The sequence below is a fragment of the Rana temporaria genome, chromosome 2 (genome assembly GCF_905171775.1).
Source record: "Rana temporaria chromosome 2, aRanTem1.1, whole genome shotgun sequence".
Lineage (NCBI taxonomy): Eukaryota > Metazoa > Chordata > Amphibia > Anura > Ranidae > Rana > Rana temporaria.
Genome location: NC_053490.1, coordinates 392,784,695 through 392,807,512, shown reverse-complemented (window position 1 = coordinate 392,807,512; position 22,818 = coordinate 392,784,695). Strand labels below are relative to the sequence as shown.

At 42.2% G+C, this 22,818-nt stretch overlaps 1 protein-coding gene and 1 pseudogene across 2 annotated transcripts in view; one reads left to right on the top strand and one right to left on the bottom strand.

The window, feature by feature from the left end:
* The first annotated feature begins 1,785 nt into the window (after nt 1–1,785).
* Nucleotides 1,786–22,818, top strand: part of SMPDL3B (sphingomyelin phosphodiesterase acid like 3B) — a 53,813-nt gene continuing 32,780 nt past the window's right edge. Inside the window, exons 1-6 of one of the 2 annotated variants that reach the window (XM_040338042.1) lie at nt 1,786–1,922; nt 2,014–2,227; nt 10,555–10,652; nt 15,818–15,961; nt 16,093–16,265; nt 18,899–19,079. In XM_040338042.1, coding sequence (XP_040193976.1) covers nt 1,862–1,922; nt 2,014–2,227; nt 10,555–10,652; nt 15,818–15,961; nt 16,093–16,265; nt 18,899–19,079 — 871 coding nt within the window. In that variant the 5' untranslated portion in view covers nt 1,786–1,861. Of the gene's footprint in view, nt 1,923–2,013; nt 2,228–7,031; nt 7,142–10,554; nt 10,653–15,817; nt 15,962–16,092; nt 16,266–18,898; nt 19,080–22,818 lie in introns of those variants that run through there. The other variant, XM_040338043.1, reaches the window with a different exon arrangement.
* Nucleotides 6,480–8,031, bottom strand: LOC120927395 (annotated as a pseudogene).

Sequence of the window (22,818 nt, the reverse complement as noted above, 5' to 3'; positions counted from 1 at the left end):
CTTTCTCTCCTCCCCTGACAGAACCGGGATTTGTATGTTTACACACATAAATGCCCATTCTGTCTCTCATGCCCGGCGGCCATCACAACCACCAGCCACGCGCATTGGCTATAGCTGTTTAACCACTTAAGCCTGTGACCATTTTGCTGGTCAAAGACCAGGCCACTTTTTGCGATTCGGCACTGTGTCGCTTTAACTGACAATTGCTCGTGATGCAACTGATCGTGCATCGTGGCTCCCAAACAAAGTTGATGTCTTGTTGGTTCCCACAAATAGAGCTTTCTTTTGATGATATTTGATCACCTCTGCGGTTTTTATTTTTTGAGCTATAAACACAAATAGAGCGACAATTTTGAAAAAAAAAATCTATATTTTTTAATTTTTGCTATTATAAATATCCCCCAAAAATATATAAAAAAAATATTTTTTTTTCCTCAGTTTAGGCCGATACGATACAGAACACAAATGAAAATTCTGTACTGTACAATACAATGATGTACAGCGCAACGTTCGGGTGGGGAGAGCTGGTTGTAAGTCTGAGCGATCGTTAAACAGGTAAGTCGTTAAACGAGGAGTATCTATACTGCACCTTTCTATCTGTCCGTGGTCATTACCAGGGCCGCTGATAAGCCAGTACAACTGGCCCTGTTGTAGGGGGCCCCGGGCCAGCAGGGGCCCGGATGGCAACCCCCTTTAAAAAAAAACTCCCCTTTTTTTTATTTTTTTTTTATAAAAAATATATATATTTTTTTTAATATATTTTTATTTTAATTTAATTTTTTTTAGAGGTCCGGGGATCCCCAGGGGTTCGAAGGCCCCCAGGGCCCCGGATGGCAACCCCCCTTTTTTTATTTATTTTTTATAAAAAAAAAATATTTTTTCTAATATATATATATATATTTTTTTTTTTTAAAGGGACAATTTTTTTTTCTTAGGGGTACGGGGGTCCCCAGGGGCCCGGAGATACCCAGGGCCCGGGATGAAAACACCCCTTTTTTTATAAAAAAATAAATACATTTTTATATATTTTTTTATTTCATATATATATATATATATATATATATATATATATATATATATATATATATATATATATATATATATATATATATATATATATATATTATTAAAGGTCCCCAGGGCCCCGGATGGCAATCCCCCTTTTTTTATAATTTTTTTTTCATATTCTATTTCATTTTTTTTTCTTTTTATTCCTTATATATTCCTTATATATTCAGGGCCCTGAATGGCAACCCCCCCCCCTTTTTTTTTTTATAAATGTTTATTTATTTATTTTATATATTTTTTATTTTTATTTTTTCATTTTTCATTTTTATTAATAATTTGTAAAGGCCCCCCCTCCGCTTCTCAATTCGTGGCAGCCCCCCCCCCTCCCGCTTCTCAATTTATATTTCATAAATATCCCCGGTTCTCTGCTCCAGGTGCCTACCAATGCCGCCAATCCCGTAACGTGCTGCAGAGACAGTTTCAAGGCGGGGCCAGGGGTGGAGCTAAAGGCGGGACCAGGGGTGGAGCTGAAGGGGGCCCCGTCAGGTAGGCTGTACGGGGCCCCATGATTTCTATCAGCGGCCCTGGTCATTACCATGGTATCATCTAAGATTTTTTTTTTTCTTCAAGAATCCAAAGAGTTAACCTGTCTTCAGCTAATTAAACTGTAAAACTGTTCACAGGGTAAAGTACTTTGACATTTGTGTATATAATAAACATAATCCTTAGGCTATAAATCAGGATATGATAGAGCTTCATATATAATGCTGCATACTTCTGGAAAACAGATGAGTGTGTGTCAAAGGGAGGAGACTCACAGAATATCCAGGTTGGGGCACAAACTTCTCTAACAATGAAATTTAGCATGCTCTTGCTTGTTGCAGTATGGATTGGTGTCAGCTCTGCGGAGAGAGGTAAACCCACCAATTACAAAGAATTCATGGCATGGATTCTACAGATTTCTGACTGGCTAAATTTATTTTTCCCTTTGACTTTTCTTACTAGGGTATTTTTGGCATCTTACGGACTTGCATTTGGAACCCAACTATACAGTGTCATCTGACCCTGCTAAAGTGTGTCCGTCTGCAGGTAATCAGCCTGTAAGAAATCCTGGGAAATGGGGGAATTATCTGTGTGACTCTCCTGGCGTACTTATTAACTCATCTATTCAGGCGATGAAAACAATCCTACCAAATCCAGACTTCATACTCTGGACTGGGTGAGTACAAAGTGTGCATTTAACAGTCTAGCTTAGTCAGTGTTCTTTTTGTCACCTGGCTTATGTTCTATATGCTGTATTTTTTTCTGGTCAAGATACAACCGTCACTTTAAGCCTAGGTTAACATTGCTGCGATTTGGCGAGTCAAATCGCATGCCAAATCGGCAGCTATTGCCGGAAATGGCACTGCCTGAATTGGTGTCTGACACTGCAAGGATTCCCAAAAGCAGTTTCTGTACTAGTGTTTATGTGTACACAGGTGGAGGGAACCTGCTGTGCCTGTACCGCGCTGATGGCTGATCTGAGGTACTGAAAGGGATGGGGGGAGGGGGTTCTGTTTGAGCTGAAGGGGGGGTCTGTGCTGAATGGAGGGTTCTGTGCTGAAGGGGGGGTCCATCTGTGCTGAAGGGGGGGGTCCATCTGTGCTGAAGGGGGGTCCATCTGTGCTGAATGGAGGGGGTCTGTGCAGAAAGGGGGGTCTGTGCTGAAGGGGGGGGGTCCATCTGTGCTGAAGGGGGTTATGTACATTACCTAGGCTATATTTATATGGGCATGGAGTGAAGCTGAATTATCTCAAGAGCTATTTCACATTACCAGCTGGCCGCATTATCGGTAAAGCGTTGCTAAAAAGCAGCGTTTTAGCTGTGCTTTTCGGCCGCTAGCGGGGCACTTTTAACCCCCACTAGCGTTTAAACAATGGGTTAAATGCGACTGTGTATCGCCGCTGTCGAAGCGCCACCCCCCCTGAAAAAATTTCAGCGGATGCCCATGCATGCGGGTATGAAATTCTGCGAGTTCAGCTGAACGATTGAACAATCTCGCAGGAGTGTGAACGTAGGATAAGGCTACATTTCCACTATTGCGACCCCGATTGCAGCTTTGATCCAACTTTACAGTCTCTGGATCATAGATGGGGAACGGGTGTCACTGAAATTGGAAGCGGAGCCTAAGCCCTGGTTCACATTGATGCTACTTTGAAATCGCAATATTTAACATGAAGTAGCATGATTTCAAAGTAACAAGGTCAGCACGATTTCAGGTGCTACTTGATAGACATCTGTGTGGCTGAAGTCGCACCTAAAATCAGCAGGAACTTTTGCAAAGTAGTGCAGCGCCGCAAAATCTGTGTCGCACCGATTGGAACATTGCCATTGCCTCCAATAGGCTGCGACTTGTCATGCGATTTGATCTCTCAAATCACATGACAAATCAATCCAATGTGAACCTAAGACTTACTAGTTTCATTTTCAAGGAAGAATATATATTCAGCACTGATCTTTTTTTCTCTTTTGAGACGATGTATCTTTAGAAAAGTAGTATTTGGGGAAACCGATAAAGTGCCGGTTCACACTACAGCAACTTGGGATCTGACTTGTCAGACCTCAAGTTGCCCCAAGTCGCTGAACATAAGAAATTCCATTGAAGTGAATGAGAGTGGTCTTAATGTACACTACTGACGTTGCTCCGACTTCAGAAAAGTTTCCTGTACTACTTCAAGGCAACTTCTAGGCAACTTGTACCCATAGATTTCAATGGAAGTTGCCTCCAAGTCGGATCTCCATTTTAACTCAAGCAACTTTACAGGAAAAGAAAATAGTTTTCCCAGGCAAACCCCTCCCTCCCACAGAGCTGATTATTCTGTGATTGGCCAAAGTCGCCTGTCCTGGAGGCAACTTCAAATCGCGTTGCAAGTTGCTCCAAGTCGTGCTGAAGTCACCTCCAAATCGCCTTGCAAAGTCGCCCTGTAAGTCGGATTGCCCCTGTGTGAACCGGCACTTAAATGGTGTGTTTTCATAACAACAAAAATGTGTGTGTGTGTGTATATATATTATATATATATATATATATATATATATATATATATATATATATATATATATAATCTCAAAATAGTGTAAAACAGAAAGAGAATGTCTTGGGCTCCAAAAAAGGGGATGATTTAGTAGAACAGGCATTTATGAGATTTTTGTTGTCTGCCTGTTTATGGTCAGCATACCACAATGTTTGCTAATAGGAATATGCAGTATGACACCTGAAATGTACATCCAATTAATCGTGGGGATAAACTGTAACACAACCTACGGTTGGTTTCCTATTAAATATAACAACCCAGTCCATAAACCAGTCCCCTAATTCAGCAATGTTTTACAAAGGCTGAAGAATAAATCCCAAGGATCTTATCTGTATCGTACTTATGCTGGCCATACACTATACGAAAAATCGTTAAATTCCGTCATTTAGACAGTTTGTTTTTCAGACAGTTAATGGGACCATAATCGTTGGGACATTTTTGAGCTAAAAAAACTAAGGACATGTTTGGAAATTTTCTAACGTACGATAAATTGAAAGGTTAATGTGTTTCCCGTCCGAACTGTCTGCACTAGGTATATGTAAAAAAAACAACAAAAAAATGCATTCATTTATGTCCACTGAACGATTTATCGGCCATTGCATGATGGCACTATCGTTTGTGCTCATGGTCGAATGTTTAATTTTCAAAAATGGGTTTGGCCGATTTTTCGTATAGTGTATGGCCAACATAAAGGTCCGTACACACGATCGGATTTTCCAACAACAAATGTGTGATGGAAGGGTTTTGACGGTTTGTGTGCTTCATCGGACAATTGTTTTCGTTTTGTAGCTTGAAGCCTCAAGCTACAAAACGCTGGAGGGGGAAAAAATCTATTATTCTATGGAGATGGTTCACCTCTCCACTCAAAAACGGCTGAAGCCAGAAGCTCTAAATCGCCTGAAGCTCAAACAAGTTCTGGGACTTTTTAGGCATACTTGAGCGTTTTTCTGCTTTTTACATTGGTGACCCTTTGACCTGTACAAAATCGCGGTAAAAAACGCCACAAAAATCGTGGTAAAATTGCACGACTTTCTGCCTGAAAACGCTATGCTCAGGTGTGAATGGGGCCTAAGAGATGGTCCTGGCACTTGCTGGACTTTCTTGGGCGCTGTGAAGCCTTTTTCACAAGTGCAATGGAAATGTTTTTTAGGGGATTGAATTAATTTTCATGGCAAAGAGGGACTTTGCAATTATCTGATCACTCTTCATAACATTCTGGAGTATATTCAAATTGCCATCGTAAAAACTGAGGCAGCAGACTTTGTGAAGATGAATATTTGTGTCATTTTCAAAACTTTTGGCCACGGTTGTAATATGTTTGTGTCCTTGTATAGAATTTAGGTGAGCTATAGGAACCTGTAGTGTGCATAGATAGTAAGTTGTACTCAGAAGTAATAGGATATGTTTTTTGATACCCAATGAAAAGTTGATGAAATGCACTCATCACATGCTATGTCTCAATGGAAAACAAAAAATATCATAAGAGGAAGAACATTTAGAGCCGTCATTTTGTTAATCGCCTCTGAAGTCGTCTTAAAGGACGACTTGCCGAGTCGCCCCCGAAGTCATGCCGCCCCAGTGTGAACCGGCTCTAAAAGAGAACAAAAAAAGAGTAAAAATTTATGATCCCATCTATGAAGTGCAAAATAATAAAGGGGGAGATATCTGTCTTTGTCTACAGTATCTCACAAAAGTGAGTACACCCTTCACATTTTTGTATATTTATTTATTTATTTTTTCGAGTTTTTAGATTTATTTGTCATCTTTGAGACACGGCCATCTAAGTAGCAAACAAAATAGAAAAGTAAAAAAATAAATAAACTTGCACTGCCACATTACTTGGTGTCGCAAACTACAATAAACACTAACTCTGTCCAACATTGTACAAATACATTCTGAGACTTCACAGCATTTTCAGGTTAAAAATACTAGGGCCTAGAATGGTGACAGAAAATAAAATGGCATTCTATCAGCCAAAAAAAACAAAACAAAAAAAAAATAAGAGCCGGTTCACACTGGGACGACTCGTCAGGCGGCTAAGCCGCCTGACGAGTCGCGTCCCATGCAATGGAACCGTTTTAATAGGAGCGACGCAAGTCGCTCCAACTTAGAAAAAGGTTCCTGCACGACTTCGGGGGCGGTTTGGGGCGACCTGCATTGACTTTTATACAGAATTCGTTTTGCTGGTCGCCTCTGAAGTCGTCCTCAGGACAACTTGCAGAGTCGCTCCCGAAGTCGTGCCGCGAGAGTGTGAACCAGCTCTAATTGTATGAATATGCAGACAAATACATAAGGAAGAGTTTCTTTGCAAAATAGAACGTCAAATTTTGCCAAGAGTATCGATTTTGAAAGAGGATGGCACAACAGTTTAAAAAGAATGGATCCAAGGTCTACAGATTGATCCAATTATTTAATTTTCATTAGTTGAGGTCAATGGATCAGCAGTGAAGTCTTCTTCATTTTCTGCAACACTCTCCTCGATGTTGGGTGCTTCAACTGCTGCTTCACCCTCTGCTACTGTACCAGCTGCTTTGACATCCTCCGTGACTGCTTCCTGTGCAGCTTTTTCAACATGAGTTTCAAATGGATTTTCACGCTTCAAATAGAGTTCATATCTTGCCTTTACAAGTGGGCTGTTTTAGTATGCTTGTTGCAGTCAAGAGCCAGCTTGCTCTTTGAGTGATCAGTAGATTTAAGGTGCAGCTGCACAGAGCTGTGTAAAGCAGGTACATACACGCTGCAGGCCCCGCAGTGTACAGTTTCAACTTTCATCATGTGATCATCTGGTGTAACTCCTTCCATAATATCCTCCTTTCTCTGGAGCTTCATTTTGAGCCGGAGTCTCGGTCAGAACGAGGGTCGGAGTTGGAGTCTGATTCTGGGTAGCCTGAGCTTTACGTGCAGCAGTTTTCTTATACTTGTTAACAACGCATTCATTCAAAAATTCCATGACAATTTTGTCAAATTTGGTTTGTTTCTGGATATGATCAAGCATCTCCTGATGAGCTTCACTGGCCAAGTTATCCTCAATACCCTTTTCTTCAAATGATCTGAATGAGCAGGTAAAGGCCATTCCATTACCGTATTTTTCACTGTTCTTCTCTCTTCTACGCCTGTTTCTCCCTTCTTGCCTCTGTGCGGCGCTTCTCCTCCTCTTCTGGATCAACTGGCTCTGCTGGTGCAGGAGTAGGTTTGGCAGTTTGGTTTGCACCAGCTTTTGCCAGCTTTGTTTTTTTGCCAAAACCTACAGGAGCCTTGAATGGCTGAGCCATCTTCCTCTTAACTCCTCTTGCCATTCCACCAGACAAGGGCTGGGGGGTATAGTCCATAGCAGGCCTGCGCATACCACAAGCAAGTCCTCCTCTGCCACGGCCTCTGCCTGCTGCTGGTCCTCCAAAAGCACCATCGGGGTAAGCAGGCATTCCTCTTCCCCGAGAGCCTACTGCTGCAGGCTTCATATAGGGTGAAGAAAAACTGCCGTAGGAAGAGTAATTGTGTCTTCCTCTGTCCTCCATAAACCCAATCCTCGCTTTCGCTCATGGGAAAGACGGATCCCAGTTGGACCCGCCTTGGTTTCTAGCATCAAAAGAGTCTGCACTATTCCGGTATGGGTTGTCATATTGGTCATCATAACCATCTCCGTAGCCTTGATTGGATTCATTATAACCATAGCCAGATCTGTACAGATCTCGCCCACCCACAGAAGACCTGGAGTCAAAAGACTCATAAGGTTCAAGCAAGCCTGTGACTGCCGCTGTCCGTGCCATAACTGTCCATACTTCGGCCATAGCTCCCATGCCCATATTCACAGACTGCACCTCCAGCCATGCCCCAAGCTTTTCTGCCTGGTACTCCATCCATAGTTTTGAAAAAGGTTTATTCCTGTGGATTCTTTGACTGCTGATGTCCTCAATCAATATCCGAGCAGGCTGACCTAACTCCGGGTAAGTCAAGCATTCCAAGAGACCTCCTGTACCTCTCTGGTCGCCTGCTACAAGATGGAGACTTGTTTCCTTCTCATTTTTGTAGATATTTTATTATATCTTTTCATGTGACAACACTGAAGAAATTACACTTTTCTACAATATAAAGTAGTGAATGTACAGCTTGTATAACCGTGTAAGTTTGCTGTCCCCCTCAAAATAACTCAACACAATAACTCAGCCATTAAAGCAGAGTTCCGCCCAATTATTATTATTTATTTTAAAGTCGGCAGCTACAAATACTTCAGCTGCTGATTTTTAAAATATGGACACTTACCTGTCCAGAGCGCCCGCGATGTCGGCACCCAAAGCCAATCTGTCCCTCGGCTCTTGGGTGGAGGCGCCCCCATCTTCGGTAAGGGAATCAGGAAGTAAAGCCTTGTGGCTTCACAGCCTGGTTCCCTACTGCGCATGCGTGAGTCGCTATGCGTGTCCTCACTGGTCCCTGCTGTCTTCTGGGACCTGTGTGTCTCCCAGAACACAGCGGGGGGTGACGGAGGAGGGGCCGGACATGGCGTAGATATCCGCGGCTACTGAGGCTATCTATGCCCAGAAGTGGGAGCAAATAACTGGCTTTGACAGGTATCTGCCCCTCCCCCTGAAAGGTGACAAATGTGACACCAGAGGGGGGGAGGATTCCGAAAAGTGGACGTTCAATTTTTGGGTGGAAACCCGCTTTAATATCTAAACCGCTGGCAACAAAATTCAGTACACCCCTAAGTGAACATTTCCAAATTGGGCCCAATTAGCCATTTTCCTTCCCCGATGTCATGTGTTACAAGGTCTCGGGTGTGGATGGGGAGCAGGTGTGTTAAATTTGGTGTTCTCGTTCTCACTTTCTTACTGGTTACTAGTAGTTCAACATGGCACCTAATGGCAAAGAACTCTGAGGATCTTTGTGTTGGGCTGCTTTGTTTCTCTATATGGATCCAGTAGCTTGAATATCATTGAAATTTAATGTTTATGGACTCTTTACCATAATTGTTTAGCACCGCATAATTAGATTTCTTATTGCTACTTTAAGTTCAAGATCAAATGGACTTTTTTGTTGCCGGCTGCTATTATTAATTATGTATTACACTGCATATTTGTTTTTAACCAATTTTTTTATAAGCCCAGATACGTTTTATATTGTTCTTTTTGAACTTTAGCACGCTACAGTGAGATGTAGAATACACAGGTTTAATACCTTTGGAGGAGTTCCTATTATTTTTGCCTTGTGCTTCACTTCCCACTATTTCCTATTGACCATGACTTCAGCACCTGAATGTATTTACACTGCATTTTCATTCCTGTATATTGCTCCCTGTAAACATGCTTTTGACACAGGATCCAGCAAAAAACAGCACTGTGATTGCTACAGGCACTTGTGCATACAAGGCATGCATGTTTTTACAGGTAGAAAACCCTTCTGGCATTATGGCTTTAACAATTAAGGGCCAGATCCACAAACAAATTACGCCGTTGGATCGTAGGTGCATATTTACGCTGGCCGCTAGGTGGCGTTTCCGTCGAATTCCGCGTCGAGTATGCAAATTATGTAGATACAGCGATCCTCGAACGTACGTCCGGCCGGCGCATTTTTTTACGTCGTTTCCGTAAGGTTTTTTTTAGCGTATAGTTACCCCTGCTATATGAGGTGTATCCTATATTAAGTATGGCCATCGTTCCCGCTTCGAATTTTGAAAATGTTACGTCGTTTGCGTAAGTCGTTCGCGAATAGGGCTTTGCGTAGAATGACGTTCACGTCGTAACGTCACGGCTTGTTGCGGGTTAATTTCGAGCATGCGCACTGGGATACCCCCACTGGGATGACCCGTCATTTACGTCGGGTCAAGACGTATTAACGTAAAACACGCCCCTATCACATTCATTTGAATTGCGTGCCCTTACGCCGCAAAAGTTACACTACGCCGCCGTAACTTACGGCGGAAATTCTTTCAGGATACAAAAAAAGCTGTAAGTTACGGCGGCGTAGTGTATCAGAGATACACTACACCGGACAGATAGAAGCGCCGCGCTTCGTGGATCTGGCCCTAAATGTTTTTTTTTGTTTTTTTTAAAACTATGTGAATAATAGAGTATAGAAAGAGCAGAACAGGTATGCAGACAAGAAAGATAAAAAAAAAGTCCCGGCAATGTCAGAGAAGCTTATTACAAGTAAGCTCCAGATAGTACTGGTCCTGCAGCACTGTAATAGATGGGGATGGTCCACAACGGATTGTAAAAAAATGCAAAAAAGCAGAATACAGGGTGTAAAGACATATTGCTTTACAGATGAAATCATTTTATTCACGGAAAAAAACTAATTAGAATCCTCGACGAGTATTATGTATACCAGCCTGGGAGAAAAACCTGAGGCATTGTAAGTGCAATTTCTACACTATTGAATTATTTGAAATTGTAATTCACAAGGTCATTGTGCCTTGTGAATAAAAGAGAATGGCTATGATACTATAATTTATTATGTACGTTATTGTGGTGGGTTTTAGAGATGACACACCCCATGTACCCAATGAACAACTTGGTGAGAAGGCTGTCCTGGATATTGTGAAATGGATAACGGATCTAATCATTGAAGTGTTTCCAAGTAAGTACCGGTAGTAATCGATCAATTACAAAATGAACTGTTATCACTGTTAAGTTAGAACTTTGATCTCTTTTATCTAATATGCGGTAATCATGCTTGGTAAATTGTTTCTGCAGTGAGGAACTTTTTTTATCCAGATTAGCTATCCAAAAGATTAGAAGATCTTTCAGATATGATCCATATTCTTTAAAACAGACCTTCACCCGCTGGATGCACTGGGCATAATCCCCCCCCCCCCCCTGCGCAACTCTAAATGGCGTTCTTTTTTGTTTGCCTTTTTTCTCTCTTTTTTTTTTTTTTTTTAATCTCTGTGCTGAAGACTTTTGTGTATTTATTTATTTTTGTAATGGTTTATAATGGATCTGATGTGCTTAGGTGCCTTGTTTAATTCCTCACTTCTATGTTCACCCCCTTCTCCCAATAAACACATACATTTACCTCTACCCCAATAATCTCCCAGCTCTTCCATTTACCCTCTTTCATTGCAGAGTGGTCCCATTAGCTACAGACCTATGTCTGTAATTGCTACCTGCTCATCACCTTTCCTATCACCCTGTACCCTGTGCCATTTTTCCCTATTTGCAGAGCATCTCCCTCACCCCCTATTACCACTTAAAAATTCACACCTATTGCTGCTCCACTGCAACAGTCTGTTTCCTGCCTTCTCAGCTGGCATGGTCTGGACACATGTCCTTGGTGCTGTATCCAGGGCCGGTGCAAAAGTGGAGTTTAAAGTGTTTTCATTATTGTGCTCATTAGACCTAAAAAAGTAAAAAATAAATAATTTTTTTTTTTTTTACTCATCTGGAAATGCCTGTTGCTATGCGGTCCCACGAAATCTGCCTTTGAAATCGCCTAGGATTCTGACATAATCTCCCTCTAATGATGACACACATTTCCCAGGATGCAGTGCGCTGTCCAATTATCACTCCCCATCCAAGACTTCCAGGAAGTAAGTGCTTGTAGGCTTCACAATGCCCACAAGCAAAATGACAACGGTGTAGACATAGTTTATAAAACTATCTTTTTTGAATATCTATGCGGATTGGCGGTGGATTGTAAAATAGTAAGTGACCGGATTTATATTATAAAAACGCAGGATGAAAGGACATGCATTTAAAAAATGCTAATTGTAGTTGGAACTCCGCTTTAAGCCCCTTCAGCAAACCTCTTTTTACTATCCTTCTGCAACCATGTTCTTCTTCCTGTCATCCTGCACATCCCATTCTACCAACACCCTAAACACCACTTCCCTTAAACGGCACCCCTACTACTTAACACTTCATCATATAAATGGCTTTGTTTACCTCTATATTTATTCATACCTAAAGAATAGTAGACATGTGCATTTGTTTTCGTCCGAATTTCGGGTATTATCGTTATTAATTTAACAAACGAAAACAAACGCACAGAATCCGAAAGAACTGACATAAAAAAAATGCTTTATTTTCCTTTTTGTTGCTACAACAGTTCGATATAAATACAGTAGGAGATTTGCCATGACGCTGACAATAGCAATCTGTGTCTATCGAATCTGCGGTCGAATGTGCCTAACCTTAACTATTAGTTCAAGATTATTCTACATAGAAAGGAAAGATCCGACATAGAGAGAAATGATTCGACATTATAGAGACAGTGTTGGGGTAGACCATTCGACGAAGCAGTGAAAAACATAGAAACGTAGAATCTGTCATTGAAGGCTTGTGGTGTCTGTCGAAAGTTCTAAGAAGTTTCGACAAGCAGCTAAACTGTACAACGCCACAATCGTACATTCCTGGTCAAATGCTCGGCCCATAGGCTATAGAAGAATTTGAATGTTGGTTGACTAGTAATAATAATTTATAAATATAATTATTACTAGTGTCATACAACATTAGAATTCTTCTATAGCTTGTAGGTGGAAAATTCGACCGGAAATGTACAATTGCAGCATCGTACAGTTTAGCTGCTTCGTTGCATCTTCTTAGAACATTTGACAGACACCATAAGCCTTCAATGACAGATTCGACCTTAATTAACCACTTAAGGACCGCCTCCTGCACATTTACGTCGGCAGAATGGCACGGCTAGGCACAGACCTGTACGTCCCCTTTAAGTGCCCAGCCGTGGGTCGCACGCCTCGGGCGCGCACCCGTGACCCGGTCCGAAGCTCCGTGGCCGCGGGACCCGCGGACCCGATCGCCGCCGGTGTCCCGCGATCGGTCACAGGAGCTGAAGAACGGGGAGAGGTGTGTGTGTGTGTGTGTAAACACACCTTCCCCGTTCTTCACAGTGGCAATGTCACTGATCGTCTGTTCCCTGATATAGGGAAAGGCAATCAGTGACGTCACATGTCCAGCCCCGCCCCCTACAGTTAGAAACACATATGAGGTCACACAAAACCCCTACAGCACCCCCTAGTGGTTAACTCCTAAACTGCAATTGTCATTTTCACAGTAAACAATGCATTTTTATAGCACTTTTTGCTGTGAAAATGACAATGGTCCCAAAAATGTGTCAAAATTGTCCGATATGTCGCAGTCACAAAAAAAAACGCTGATCGCCGCCATTAGTAGTAAAAAAAAAATATATTAATAAAAATGCCATAAAACTATCCCCTATTTTGTAAACGCTATAAATTTTGCGCAAACCAATCGTTAAACGCTTATTGCGATTTTTTTGATTTTTTTACCAAAAATATGTAGATGAATACGTATCGGCCTAAACTGAGAAAAAAAATTATATATATTTTTGGGGGGTATTTATTATTTATTTATTAAGCTCTATTTGTGGGTAAAAAAAGGACGCCAATTTTGTTTGGGAGCCACATCGCACGACCACGCAATTGTCAGTTAAAGCGACGCAGTCCCGAATCGCAACACTGGCCAGGTCCTTTTACCTGCATAATGGTCAGGGTCTTAAGTGGTTAATTCGGATTTTCGGACAAATACTTTTTTTTTAAACTAAACTAATAAAATAAAAACGAATTTCGGGAGTAACTAAATGAATTTATTTTTCGGGCGAAAACAAAATTCCGAAACAAAATATTTCAGTGTGCACATGTCTTAGGCCCCATTCACACCTCCGCGACAAAACGCCCGACGCCGGACGCTCGTGCCGCTGGAGGGGAGAATTCCCATTGCTGTCTATGAGATGGTTCACATCTCATAGACGCCGTACGCCTGCCGCCTGAAAAAAAGTCCCGGACCCTTTTTTTCAGGCGGCATTGGCGTTCGGCCATACAAAGCAATGGGAAGGATTTGTAAAAAAAAAAGTTACACTATTCGCGGCAAAATACGCCGCGTACGCGGCGTTACTTGTCGCGGAGGTGTGAATGCAGCCTAAAGAATAGGCATGAAGGTGAACGGAGATGTTCAAATCAATGTGAGCAGATCAAGTAAATACACGGATAACTCACCATTGAACTCCCTCTACATTTTAAAAAATTGATTTGTAACCACTTCCAGACCTGCGCACGACGATGTACGTCCTATTTTTAAATGATTGATATCTAGGTAACGGCAGCAGCTGCTGCCACAACCAAGGTATCGATCTTTAGTGTGCGCGGTCCGGTACACGATAACGGCGGTCTCCGTGGCGGATTCGCCGTGAGATCGCCGTTATCGGTGGCGGGAGAGGGCCCCCCCCTCCCGCCGCTCTCCTGCACCCTCCGCCGCTTACCGGAGCCGTCGGTAGCGGCGGAGGAGATCGGGACCGTTCGGCTGGTGACTGGGGACGAGACTGAAGGAAAAATCTCCTTCGCCCGTCCCCATAGCTCTGCTGGGCGGAAGTGACGTCAAAAGAGACAATTTTCTTAAAGAGACAATTTTTTTTTTTTGTCATTTGAAAAAATGACAGTTTCATTTTTTTTTTCTTGCATTTTAGTCTAATTATGAGATCTGAGGTCTTTTTGACCCCAGACCTGTCATGCTTTTTTCTATTATAAGGGATGTTTACATTCCTTATAATAGGAATAAAAGTGATCACATTTTTTTTTTTTTCAGTGTAAAAAGTAATAAAATAAATAAAAATAAATAAGAAAACCCAAAAAAAAATTTTTTAAAGCGCCCCGTCCCGACGAGCTCACGCGCAGAAGCGAACGCATACGCGAGCCCGCATATGAAAACGGTGTTCAAATCACACAAGTGAGGTATCGCCGCGATCGTTAGAGCGAGAGCAATAATTCTAGCCCTAGAGCTACTCTGTAGCTCAAAAAAAGCAACCTATAGAATTTTTTAAACGTCGCCTATCAAGATTTTTAAGGGTAAAAGTTTGACGCCATGCCACGAGCGGGCGCAATTTTTAAGCGTGACATGTTGGGTATCATTTTACTCGGCGTAACATTATCTTTCACAATATGTAAAAAAATTGGGCCAAATTTATTGTTGTCTTATTTTTTAATTCAAAAAAGTGAATTTTTTCCAAAAAAAGTGCGCTTGTAAGACCGCTGCGCAAATACGGTGTGACAAAAAGTATTGCAATGACCACTATTTTATTCTCTAGGGTGTTAGAAAAAATATATATATAATGTTTTGGGGTTTTAAGTAATTTTCTAGCAGAAAAAACTGTTTTAGTCTTACAAACACCAAATCTGAAAAACACCTAAGGTCTGGAAGTGGTTAAGGTTACAAGAGTTAGAAATTACTATAACATTTTTTAAATAATGCAAGTTTCCTTTTTTCTGTAGGTTTTATTTTCCATGGCGCTTGAAACCTAGAAATATGAAGACAAAAAAAAAAAAAAAGTTTCGCTATTAAACTCACAAAAAAAATAAGAAAAGACACACGAACACAAACATGAGCCCAGTGTTAAATTTGCTAGTTTTTGCCTATTTTTGGCTCTGTTTTTTCTCATCTGTAAAATATCTTATCTGTAAAGATACTCCAAAATACACAAACAAAAAAATTATAAAAAATGTTTTTCTCAGCTTTATAGTTCCCTCTCTCATGGCACAGCTCTGTAGCAATCACTACATAGCGCATATGAAAACTTTACATCTGTTGTATTGTATTTGGCAGCCCATTCAAATGACTGTATAGTCCACCATGGTACTTAAATGGACTTACATTTACAGTATTTGGTGTTTATGCTCCATAGCATGATTCTGGGTGCAAAACATGACAAGACAATTTAGAACCTTATTTTTTTTATTTATCTGACCACTATTTTATTCTGCTTCTATCCAGCAACCAAAGTTTATGCTGCTTTAGGAAATCATGATTTCCATCCTAAAAGTCAACTTCCAGCGCAGAACAATTCCATTTATTATCAGATATCAGAATTTTGGAGATTATGGCTAAGGCCAGAATCATTGTCTACTTTTCAAAAAGGTAATAGAATGGATGAGCAAAGAAGAATTGGTGGCTGTGTTTGTGGATGATTAATTTAAAAAAAAAAAATTATATATATACAGTATATAATTATATCAACACAGTCTTTTATTGTGCCTTTTTCTATCCAGGAGCATATTACAGTGAGCCGTTGGTAAGCCCAGGAGCTTTGGGGCGTATAATCATCTTAAATACCAATTTGTATTATGATTCCAACAGTGTAACAGCCAATATGGAGGATCCTGGGGACCAATTTTCTTGGTTGGAAAATCAACTAACTGATGCTTCCCAGAAAGGGGAAAAGGTAAAATTCTTATTGTTAAAGAATTGGTAATTAGTAAGCAGATATAGCATTGGAGTAATACAAACTGATGAACAACTATCCACATCTTAGGCATTAAAATCCTCAGCAGAAAGAACGTTGATGCTTCCTACACAGTGTTGTCTCAATTTGTGTTAGACCATGATGATGGCCAAGACAAGATAACATTTTTGCAGCCTGAAGGTGGATGTATGGCACTACATGGAAGAATTAATCTGTATGAAAACCTGAAATCTATTTTTATGGGTTTGGTATCATGTCTCACCCTATATAGGTTTGCTAATTTTTTTAATCCGCTTTTATCGTTTCTTAACTGGATATCCTGCCAATGCTAGCACTTTCTGTTGTAGGCGTACAGTATTTGACAACTGTTTCACAATTAGCAGAAGGGTTTGTAAGCCTACCATGTGTGCGACTTCAGCTGGCCATTGGACTGCCTATCAAGTCTGTGCATGCCTCCTGCAGACCTGATAGTTAGCCCAGTGGCCAAATGTAGAAAAGCTCACAGTATGACAGTGCTGTTGCTAACTGCAAGGCAGTGGTTTAGGGTTATCAACCAACAACAAAAAGTGATCTCCAATCACTGTCTAAATCTTGGCACCTCAACCTCTGCAATCTCTAAAATATGCCCCTTTCTAACCAATGACACAACAAATCCCTACATTCACCCCCTGGTCATCTCTCACCTTGACTACTGTAACTCCCTTCTCATTGGCTTACCTCTACATAGTCTATCCCCTTTTAATCCATCATGAATGCTGCTGCCAGACTCATCCACCTTACCAATCGCTCTCTCTGCTACTCCTCTCTACCAATCCCTCCACTAGCTTCCGCTCATCCAACAAAATAAAAAATACTAACAACTTCTTACAAAGCCATCCACAACTTGGCCCCCAGCTAGTTTACTAGCCTAGTCTCTAAATACCAACCTATTTGTTCTTTGTTCCTCTCAGGACCTCTAGCTCCCTCGTCACCACCTCCCATGCTCGCAGTGCCGATCCTGACCTCCCTGGGGCCCTAAGCAAAATTCTGCTAAGAGGCCCTCTACAGCGGGAAAAAATGGGCATGGTTACTCAATAGTGGGAGTGGCTCAAATGGGGTGTGGTTAGAGTCTGAGATGAATGAGGGATGGAGAAAGAGGGGAGAAAAAAGAGGGAGGGAAAGAAAGGAAGAGAGAAAGAAAGAGGGATGGAGGGATAGCAGGCCCAGATCCTACACCACAATAGAAATGTGTATTCCAGAAAGTTTAACAAATCAGCAGATAAAGATACTCCAAACACCTGGTGTTGGCGCTTTAATCATCCTGGCACCATGGTTGTTATGGTGTCAGGATGATTAAAGTGCATTATTTCTATTATTACATTGTAATATAGAATGACATTATTCAACTCACCATAATGCAGAATCAGTGGAAGTCTGGAGTCCCCCCTTACATCAGGCATTCCCAGCGGAGTCCCCCCTTACATCAGGTATGATCCCCTAGCAGCAGAGACTCTCTCCGCCGCCATTACAGTACAGAGTGGACAGTGGAGGAGCCGGCCGGCCACCCCCGCACCTTCTCGCATCATTTCACAGACAGGCGGCAGGGGGCGGGAGGTGGGCGGTGCCGCAGCTCAATTCCTATTGGCAGCCACTCAGCCTCCTCTTGTTTGGTCTTCAAGAAAATGGCGGTCGGCGGAGACATTGTCTCCGCCCGGCTGCGGACCTCTGGCAGCGTCGGTCTTCAAGAAAATGGCGGTCGGCAGAGACATTGGTTTCGCCTGGCCACAGACCTCTAGCAGCAAAATCGGGGGCCTCGGGCAATATGCGGGGCCCTACGCAGCTTGCGTAGCAAGCGTATAGGGCAGGTCGGCCCTGCATGCTCGACTCCAGGACTTCTCCAGAGCCTCTTCAATCCTATGGAACGCCTTACCGCAATCTGTCCGATTATCTCCTACTCTATTAGCTTTTAGACAATCCCTAAAAACACAGAGAAACCTTTCCCTCCCACACCTAACAATTGCATTTTCATTTTCTCCATCACCTCATCCCCCACAGCAATTACCTTTTGTTCCACTTGACCCTCCCTTCTATATTGTAAGCTCTAACGAGCAGGGCCCTCTGATTTCTCCTGTATTGATTTGTATTGTAACTGTACTGTCTTGCACCCATGTTGTAAAGCTCTGCGTAAATCCTGAATAATAAAGATTTACAAAAAATGTATAAAAAGAAAACTTTACAGTGAGGCATGATGCTAATCATACTAAAATAGATTTTAGCTTTGCATACACCTTAAAAGCATCACATTTTAAATCAATTTTATAATAATCATAGGGATGCCAATCTATAAAGGTTATGGAGTCTAAGCTTTTTGACCCTGTAGGAACAACATGCATTTTCATAAGCACTTTACTACATGGATATCAATAAATATACTGAACCTCAGATTGGGTACAACATCCATAAACAGGGTCACAGTGCACCTATCAGTTCAGTCACTTAAGTGTGGTGTGTACGCTTTAGAAAAACGTCACACAATATATTTTTTATGCTTGTTCTGAAATTATTTTTAGATAGAAATTGTGAGGATTTTCAGAATGGAACACAACCCACCTAAATTCTCTGATATATTGCAGGTTTATATAGTGGCACATGTGCCCCCAGGGTATTTTGAAAAGAAACATGGAAAACCTTGGTTCAGGGAGAACTTCAACAAGCGCTACGTGGAGATCATCCAGAAACACCACACCGTGATACAAGGGCAGTTCTTTGGACATCATCACACAGACTCATTTAGGATGTTCTACAGCAACTCAGGTAATGTTTTTGATGAAACACGTTTATTAAAATAAATGAAGCAAGCTATACATGCATATACACATGAAATGTCTAGGGATCAGCCGAACACCCCCGGTTTAGTTTGCAGCAGAACATGCAAACAGTCAAAAAAATTGTTGGAACATACGAACACCATTAAAGTCTATGGGACACAAAGGTGAAAAATCATAAGTGCTAATTTTAAAGGTTAATATGCAAGTTATTGTCATAAAAAGTGTTTGGGGGACCTGGTTCCTGCCCCAGGGGACATGTATCAATGCAAAAAAAGTTTTAACAACTGCAGTTTTTTTTTTTCAGGAGCAGTGATTTTAATAATGCTTAAAGTGAAACAATAAAAGTAAAATGTCTTTAAATTTTGTACCGGGGGGGGGTGTCTATAGTATACCTGTAAAGTTTTAGATTTTTTCCCATGTTTAGAACAGTCCCTGCAGAAAAATGACATTTCTAAAAGGAAAAAAATGTATTTAAAACTGATTGTGGCTATAATGAATTGTTGGGTCCCACAATACAGATAAAAGTAATTGAAAAAAACGGCATGGGTCCTTTGGGTCTGGTATGAATATTAAGGGGAACCCCGAACCAAAATTAAAAAAAATTGCGTGGGGGGCCCCCCAAATTCCATACCAGGCCCTTCAGGTCTGGTATGGATATTAAGCGTAACCCTGCGCCAATTTAAAAAAAATGGCTTAGGAGCCCCCCTTAAAATTCATCCTAGACCCTTCAGGTCTGGTATGGATTTTAAGGAGAACCCTGCGCCAAAATAAAAATAATGGTGTAGGGGTTCCCCCCAAAAATCCATACCAGACCCTTATTCGAGCATACAACCTGGCAGGCCGCAGGAAGAGAGGGGGAACGATGGAGCACCCCCCTCCCCTGAACCCTAACAGGCCACATTCCCTCAACATGGGGAGGATGCTTTGTCTGTGGGTGGGGGGCTTATCGAAATCTGTAAGCCCCTTTTAACAAGGGGACCCCCAGACCCTTGCCCCCCATGTCAATTGGTAATGGGGACCTCCTACAATTTCACCCAAAAAACTGTCAAAAATTGTAAAAAACACAAAAGCCAGCTTGGAACAAGTCATTTATTAAAAAAAAAAAAAAAAAAAGATTCCAGCGATGTAAATCCATTCTCGAGTTCCCGGAACTTTCCGTAACTCGAGAATGGATTTATATTGCTGTAATTGTTTGTTTTGTTTTTTTAATAAAGGACTTGTCTCAAGCTGTCTCCTGTGTTTTTTACAATTTTTGACACTTTTTTGTGAAATGTTAGGGGTACAATACCCCGTTATCAATTCACATGGGGAGGCTGGAATCTGAGGTTCCCCTTGTTAAAGGGGACTTCCAGTTTTTGATAAGCCCCCTGCCCGCTGACCCCCACAACCCTTAGGCAAGGGTTGTGGGGATGAGGCCCTTGTCCCCATCAACATGGGGCTTTGGACCATAAAGCATCCTCCCCATATTGAGGGCATGTGGCCTGGTACGGTTCAGGAGGGGGCGCGCTCTCTTGTCCCATCCTCTTTCTTTCTGCGGCCTGCCAGGTTGCGTGCTCGGATAAGGGTATGGATTTTTGGGGGGACCCCCCACACCATTTTTTTTATTTGGCGCGGGGTCCCCTTAATATCCATACCAGACCTGAAGGGCCTGGTAATGGAATTTGGGGGGACCCCCACGCATTTTTTTTTTTTTTTTTGGTTCGGGGTTCCCCTTAATATTCATACCAGACCCAAGGGGCCTGGTAATGGACTGGAGGGGAACCCATGCCATTTTTTTTTCAATTACTTTTATCTGTATTGCGGGACCCGACAATTCATTATAGCCGCGAGTAGTTTTAAATTACTTTTTTTCCTTCTAGAAATGTCATTTTGCGCAGGGACTGTTCTAAACACGGAAAAAAATCGCCACTTTACAGGCATACTATAGACACCCCCCCCCCAGGTACGAAATTTAAAGGAATATTTCACTTTTATTGTTTCACTTTAAGCATTATTAAAATCACTGCTCCCGAAAAAACTGGCATTTTTAAAACTTTTTTTTTTGCATTGATACATGTCCCCTGGGGCAGCACCCAGGTCCCCAGACACTTTTTATGACAATACCATGCATATAAGCCTTTAAAATTAGCACTTTTGATTTCTCCCAAAGACTTTTAAAGGGTGTTCCGTGGCTTTCGAATTGGCTGCGAACACCCCAAATTGTTCGCTATTCGGCGAACACCCGATGTTCGAGTCGAACTTGCGTTCGACTTAAACATCGGGCTCATCCCTAGAAATGTCATATGTTTTGATTTGCTGTTCTTCGCTCCCCCTAAGTTTTTAAAATGCAGCTCCTCTACACACAAGAAGGATGTAAATGGGGTGTGACATGGCGAGGCTCTGTCACTATGGAAATGACCAAGAAATTGACACAGAGTTTGTATGTCGGCTGACTGAAGGGCTACAAAGCATAGGCTTTGAGTGGGGGAAAAAACTGGCGGCTTTCTCCTTTTCTACGGATTTTGCTTTGCAAATATATTATTTGCTATTATTTGCTATTTTGCTAACCCCCCCCCCCCCCCCCCCCCAGCGAATGGCAAGGTGGCGATCGCTGCAAGCAACTCCGATTTCCCCCTTCCCCAGTGGGAGATGGATGGTGGATGGGAAGGCCCCAATTGCTGCAAGCATTACGATGACTCCCCCCTCCCCTGGGCGTTGGACAGAGGAGAAGGCGGTAACGGACACTAATCTTAACATAGGAGGCAAGGTGAATGAAGAGCTGGGCCATTCTCCTCTCTGTTCTCCTCCGGGCTGAACAGGAATTGTGTCCTGAAACACGATTGGCCAGTATGTTCTGAGACATGACTGGGAGTCCTAAAACTCCATGGCCAATCGGGTCTCAGGAGCTGCTTCCTGATTGGCCAGGAGGAGAATAAGGAAGACAATAGCGAATATCAATTTGCACGACCCGAGCCCACCCTTTTTTTTTTAAGCCAATTTTTTTTTAAGCCAATTTTTTTTAAGGTTGGGATGGCTACACGGGCCTGGGAGACCAGAAGAGGGTCTGGGAGGCTGGGGGAGCTGAGGCAACTTCAGGAAGTCCTGAAGTCTTGGACAGTGAGCAAACCGGGGGGGGGGGATCCTGTTAAGGCCAGGAGTAGGCCTGGGCAGCAAGAAAGTGCAAACCGAGGCAGAGTAAGCCTAAGAGCCAGGTGGCTTGGCTTTTTATTTGTTAAACTGTATTCTCCAACTGTAGCTCCATTCATAAACTGAAGCATCGTAAACACCGTTTACAATGCTCAGTGACAGTTATGAATGAACAGTCCGTCATCACTGACATTGTTCATTCGGAAAAGAAAAGGAGCCGATAAATGATATATATTTACTGACTCCTTCTGGAGGGAGACCGGAGCACGGAGGGGGACTAACAAGCATGGAGGGGAACCGGAGCATTGAGGGGGACTGGAGGAGGATATGGAGGACAGTCAGAGGTGATCGGTGAGGCGCTGGGGAGGAGTTACAATCCTCGATCTCCATGTATAGATTTCAATAAAGCAGCTGAAAGCAACGAGGGGGAAGGGGAGAGGAGGAGAATGGATGTCAGCTTCTTTATTGAAATGTATACAGGGACATCAGTGATTGAAACTCCCTCCCCCTAGCACCACACCGATCGTCACTGACAGTCCAGATATCGGATTAAGCATCAGAGTATTTGCCCGAGTACAAGTACTCAGCAAATGCTCGGT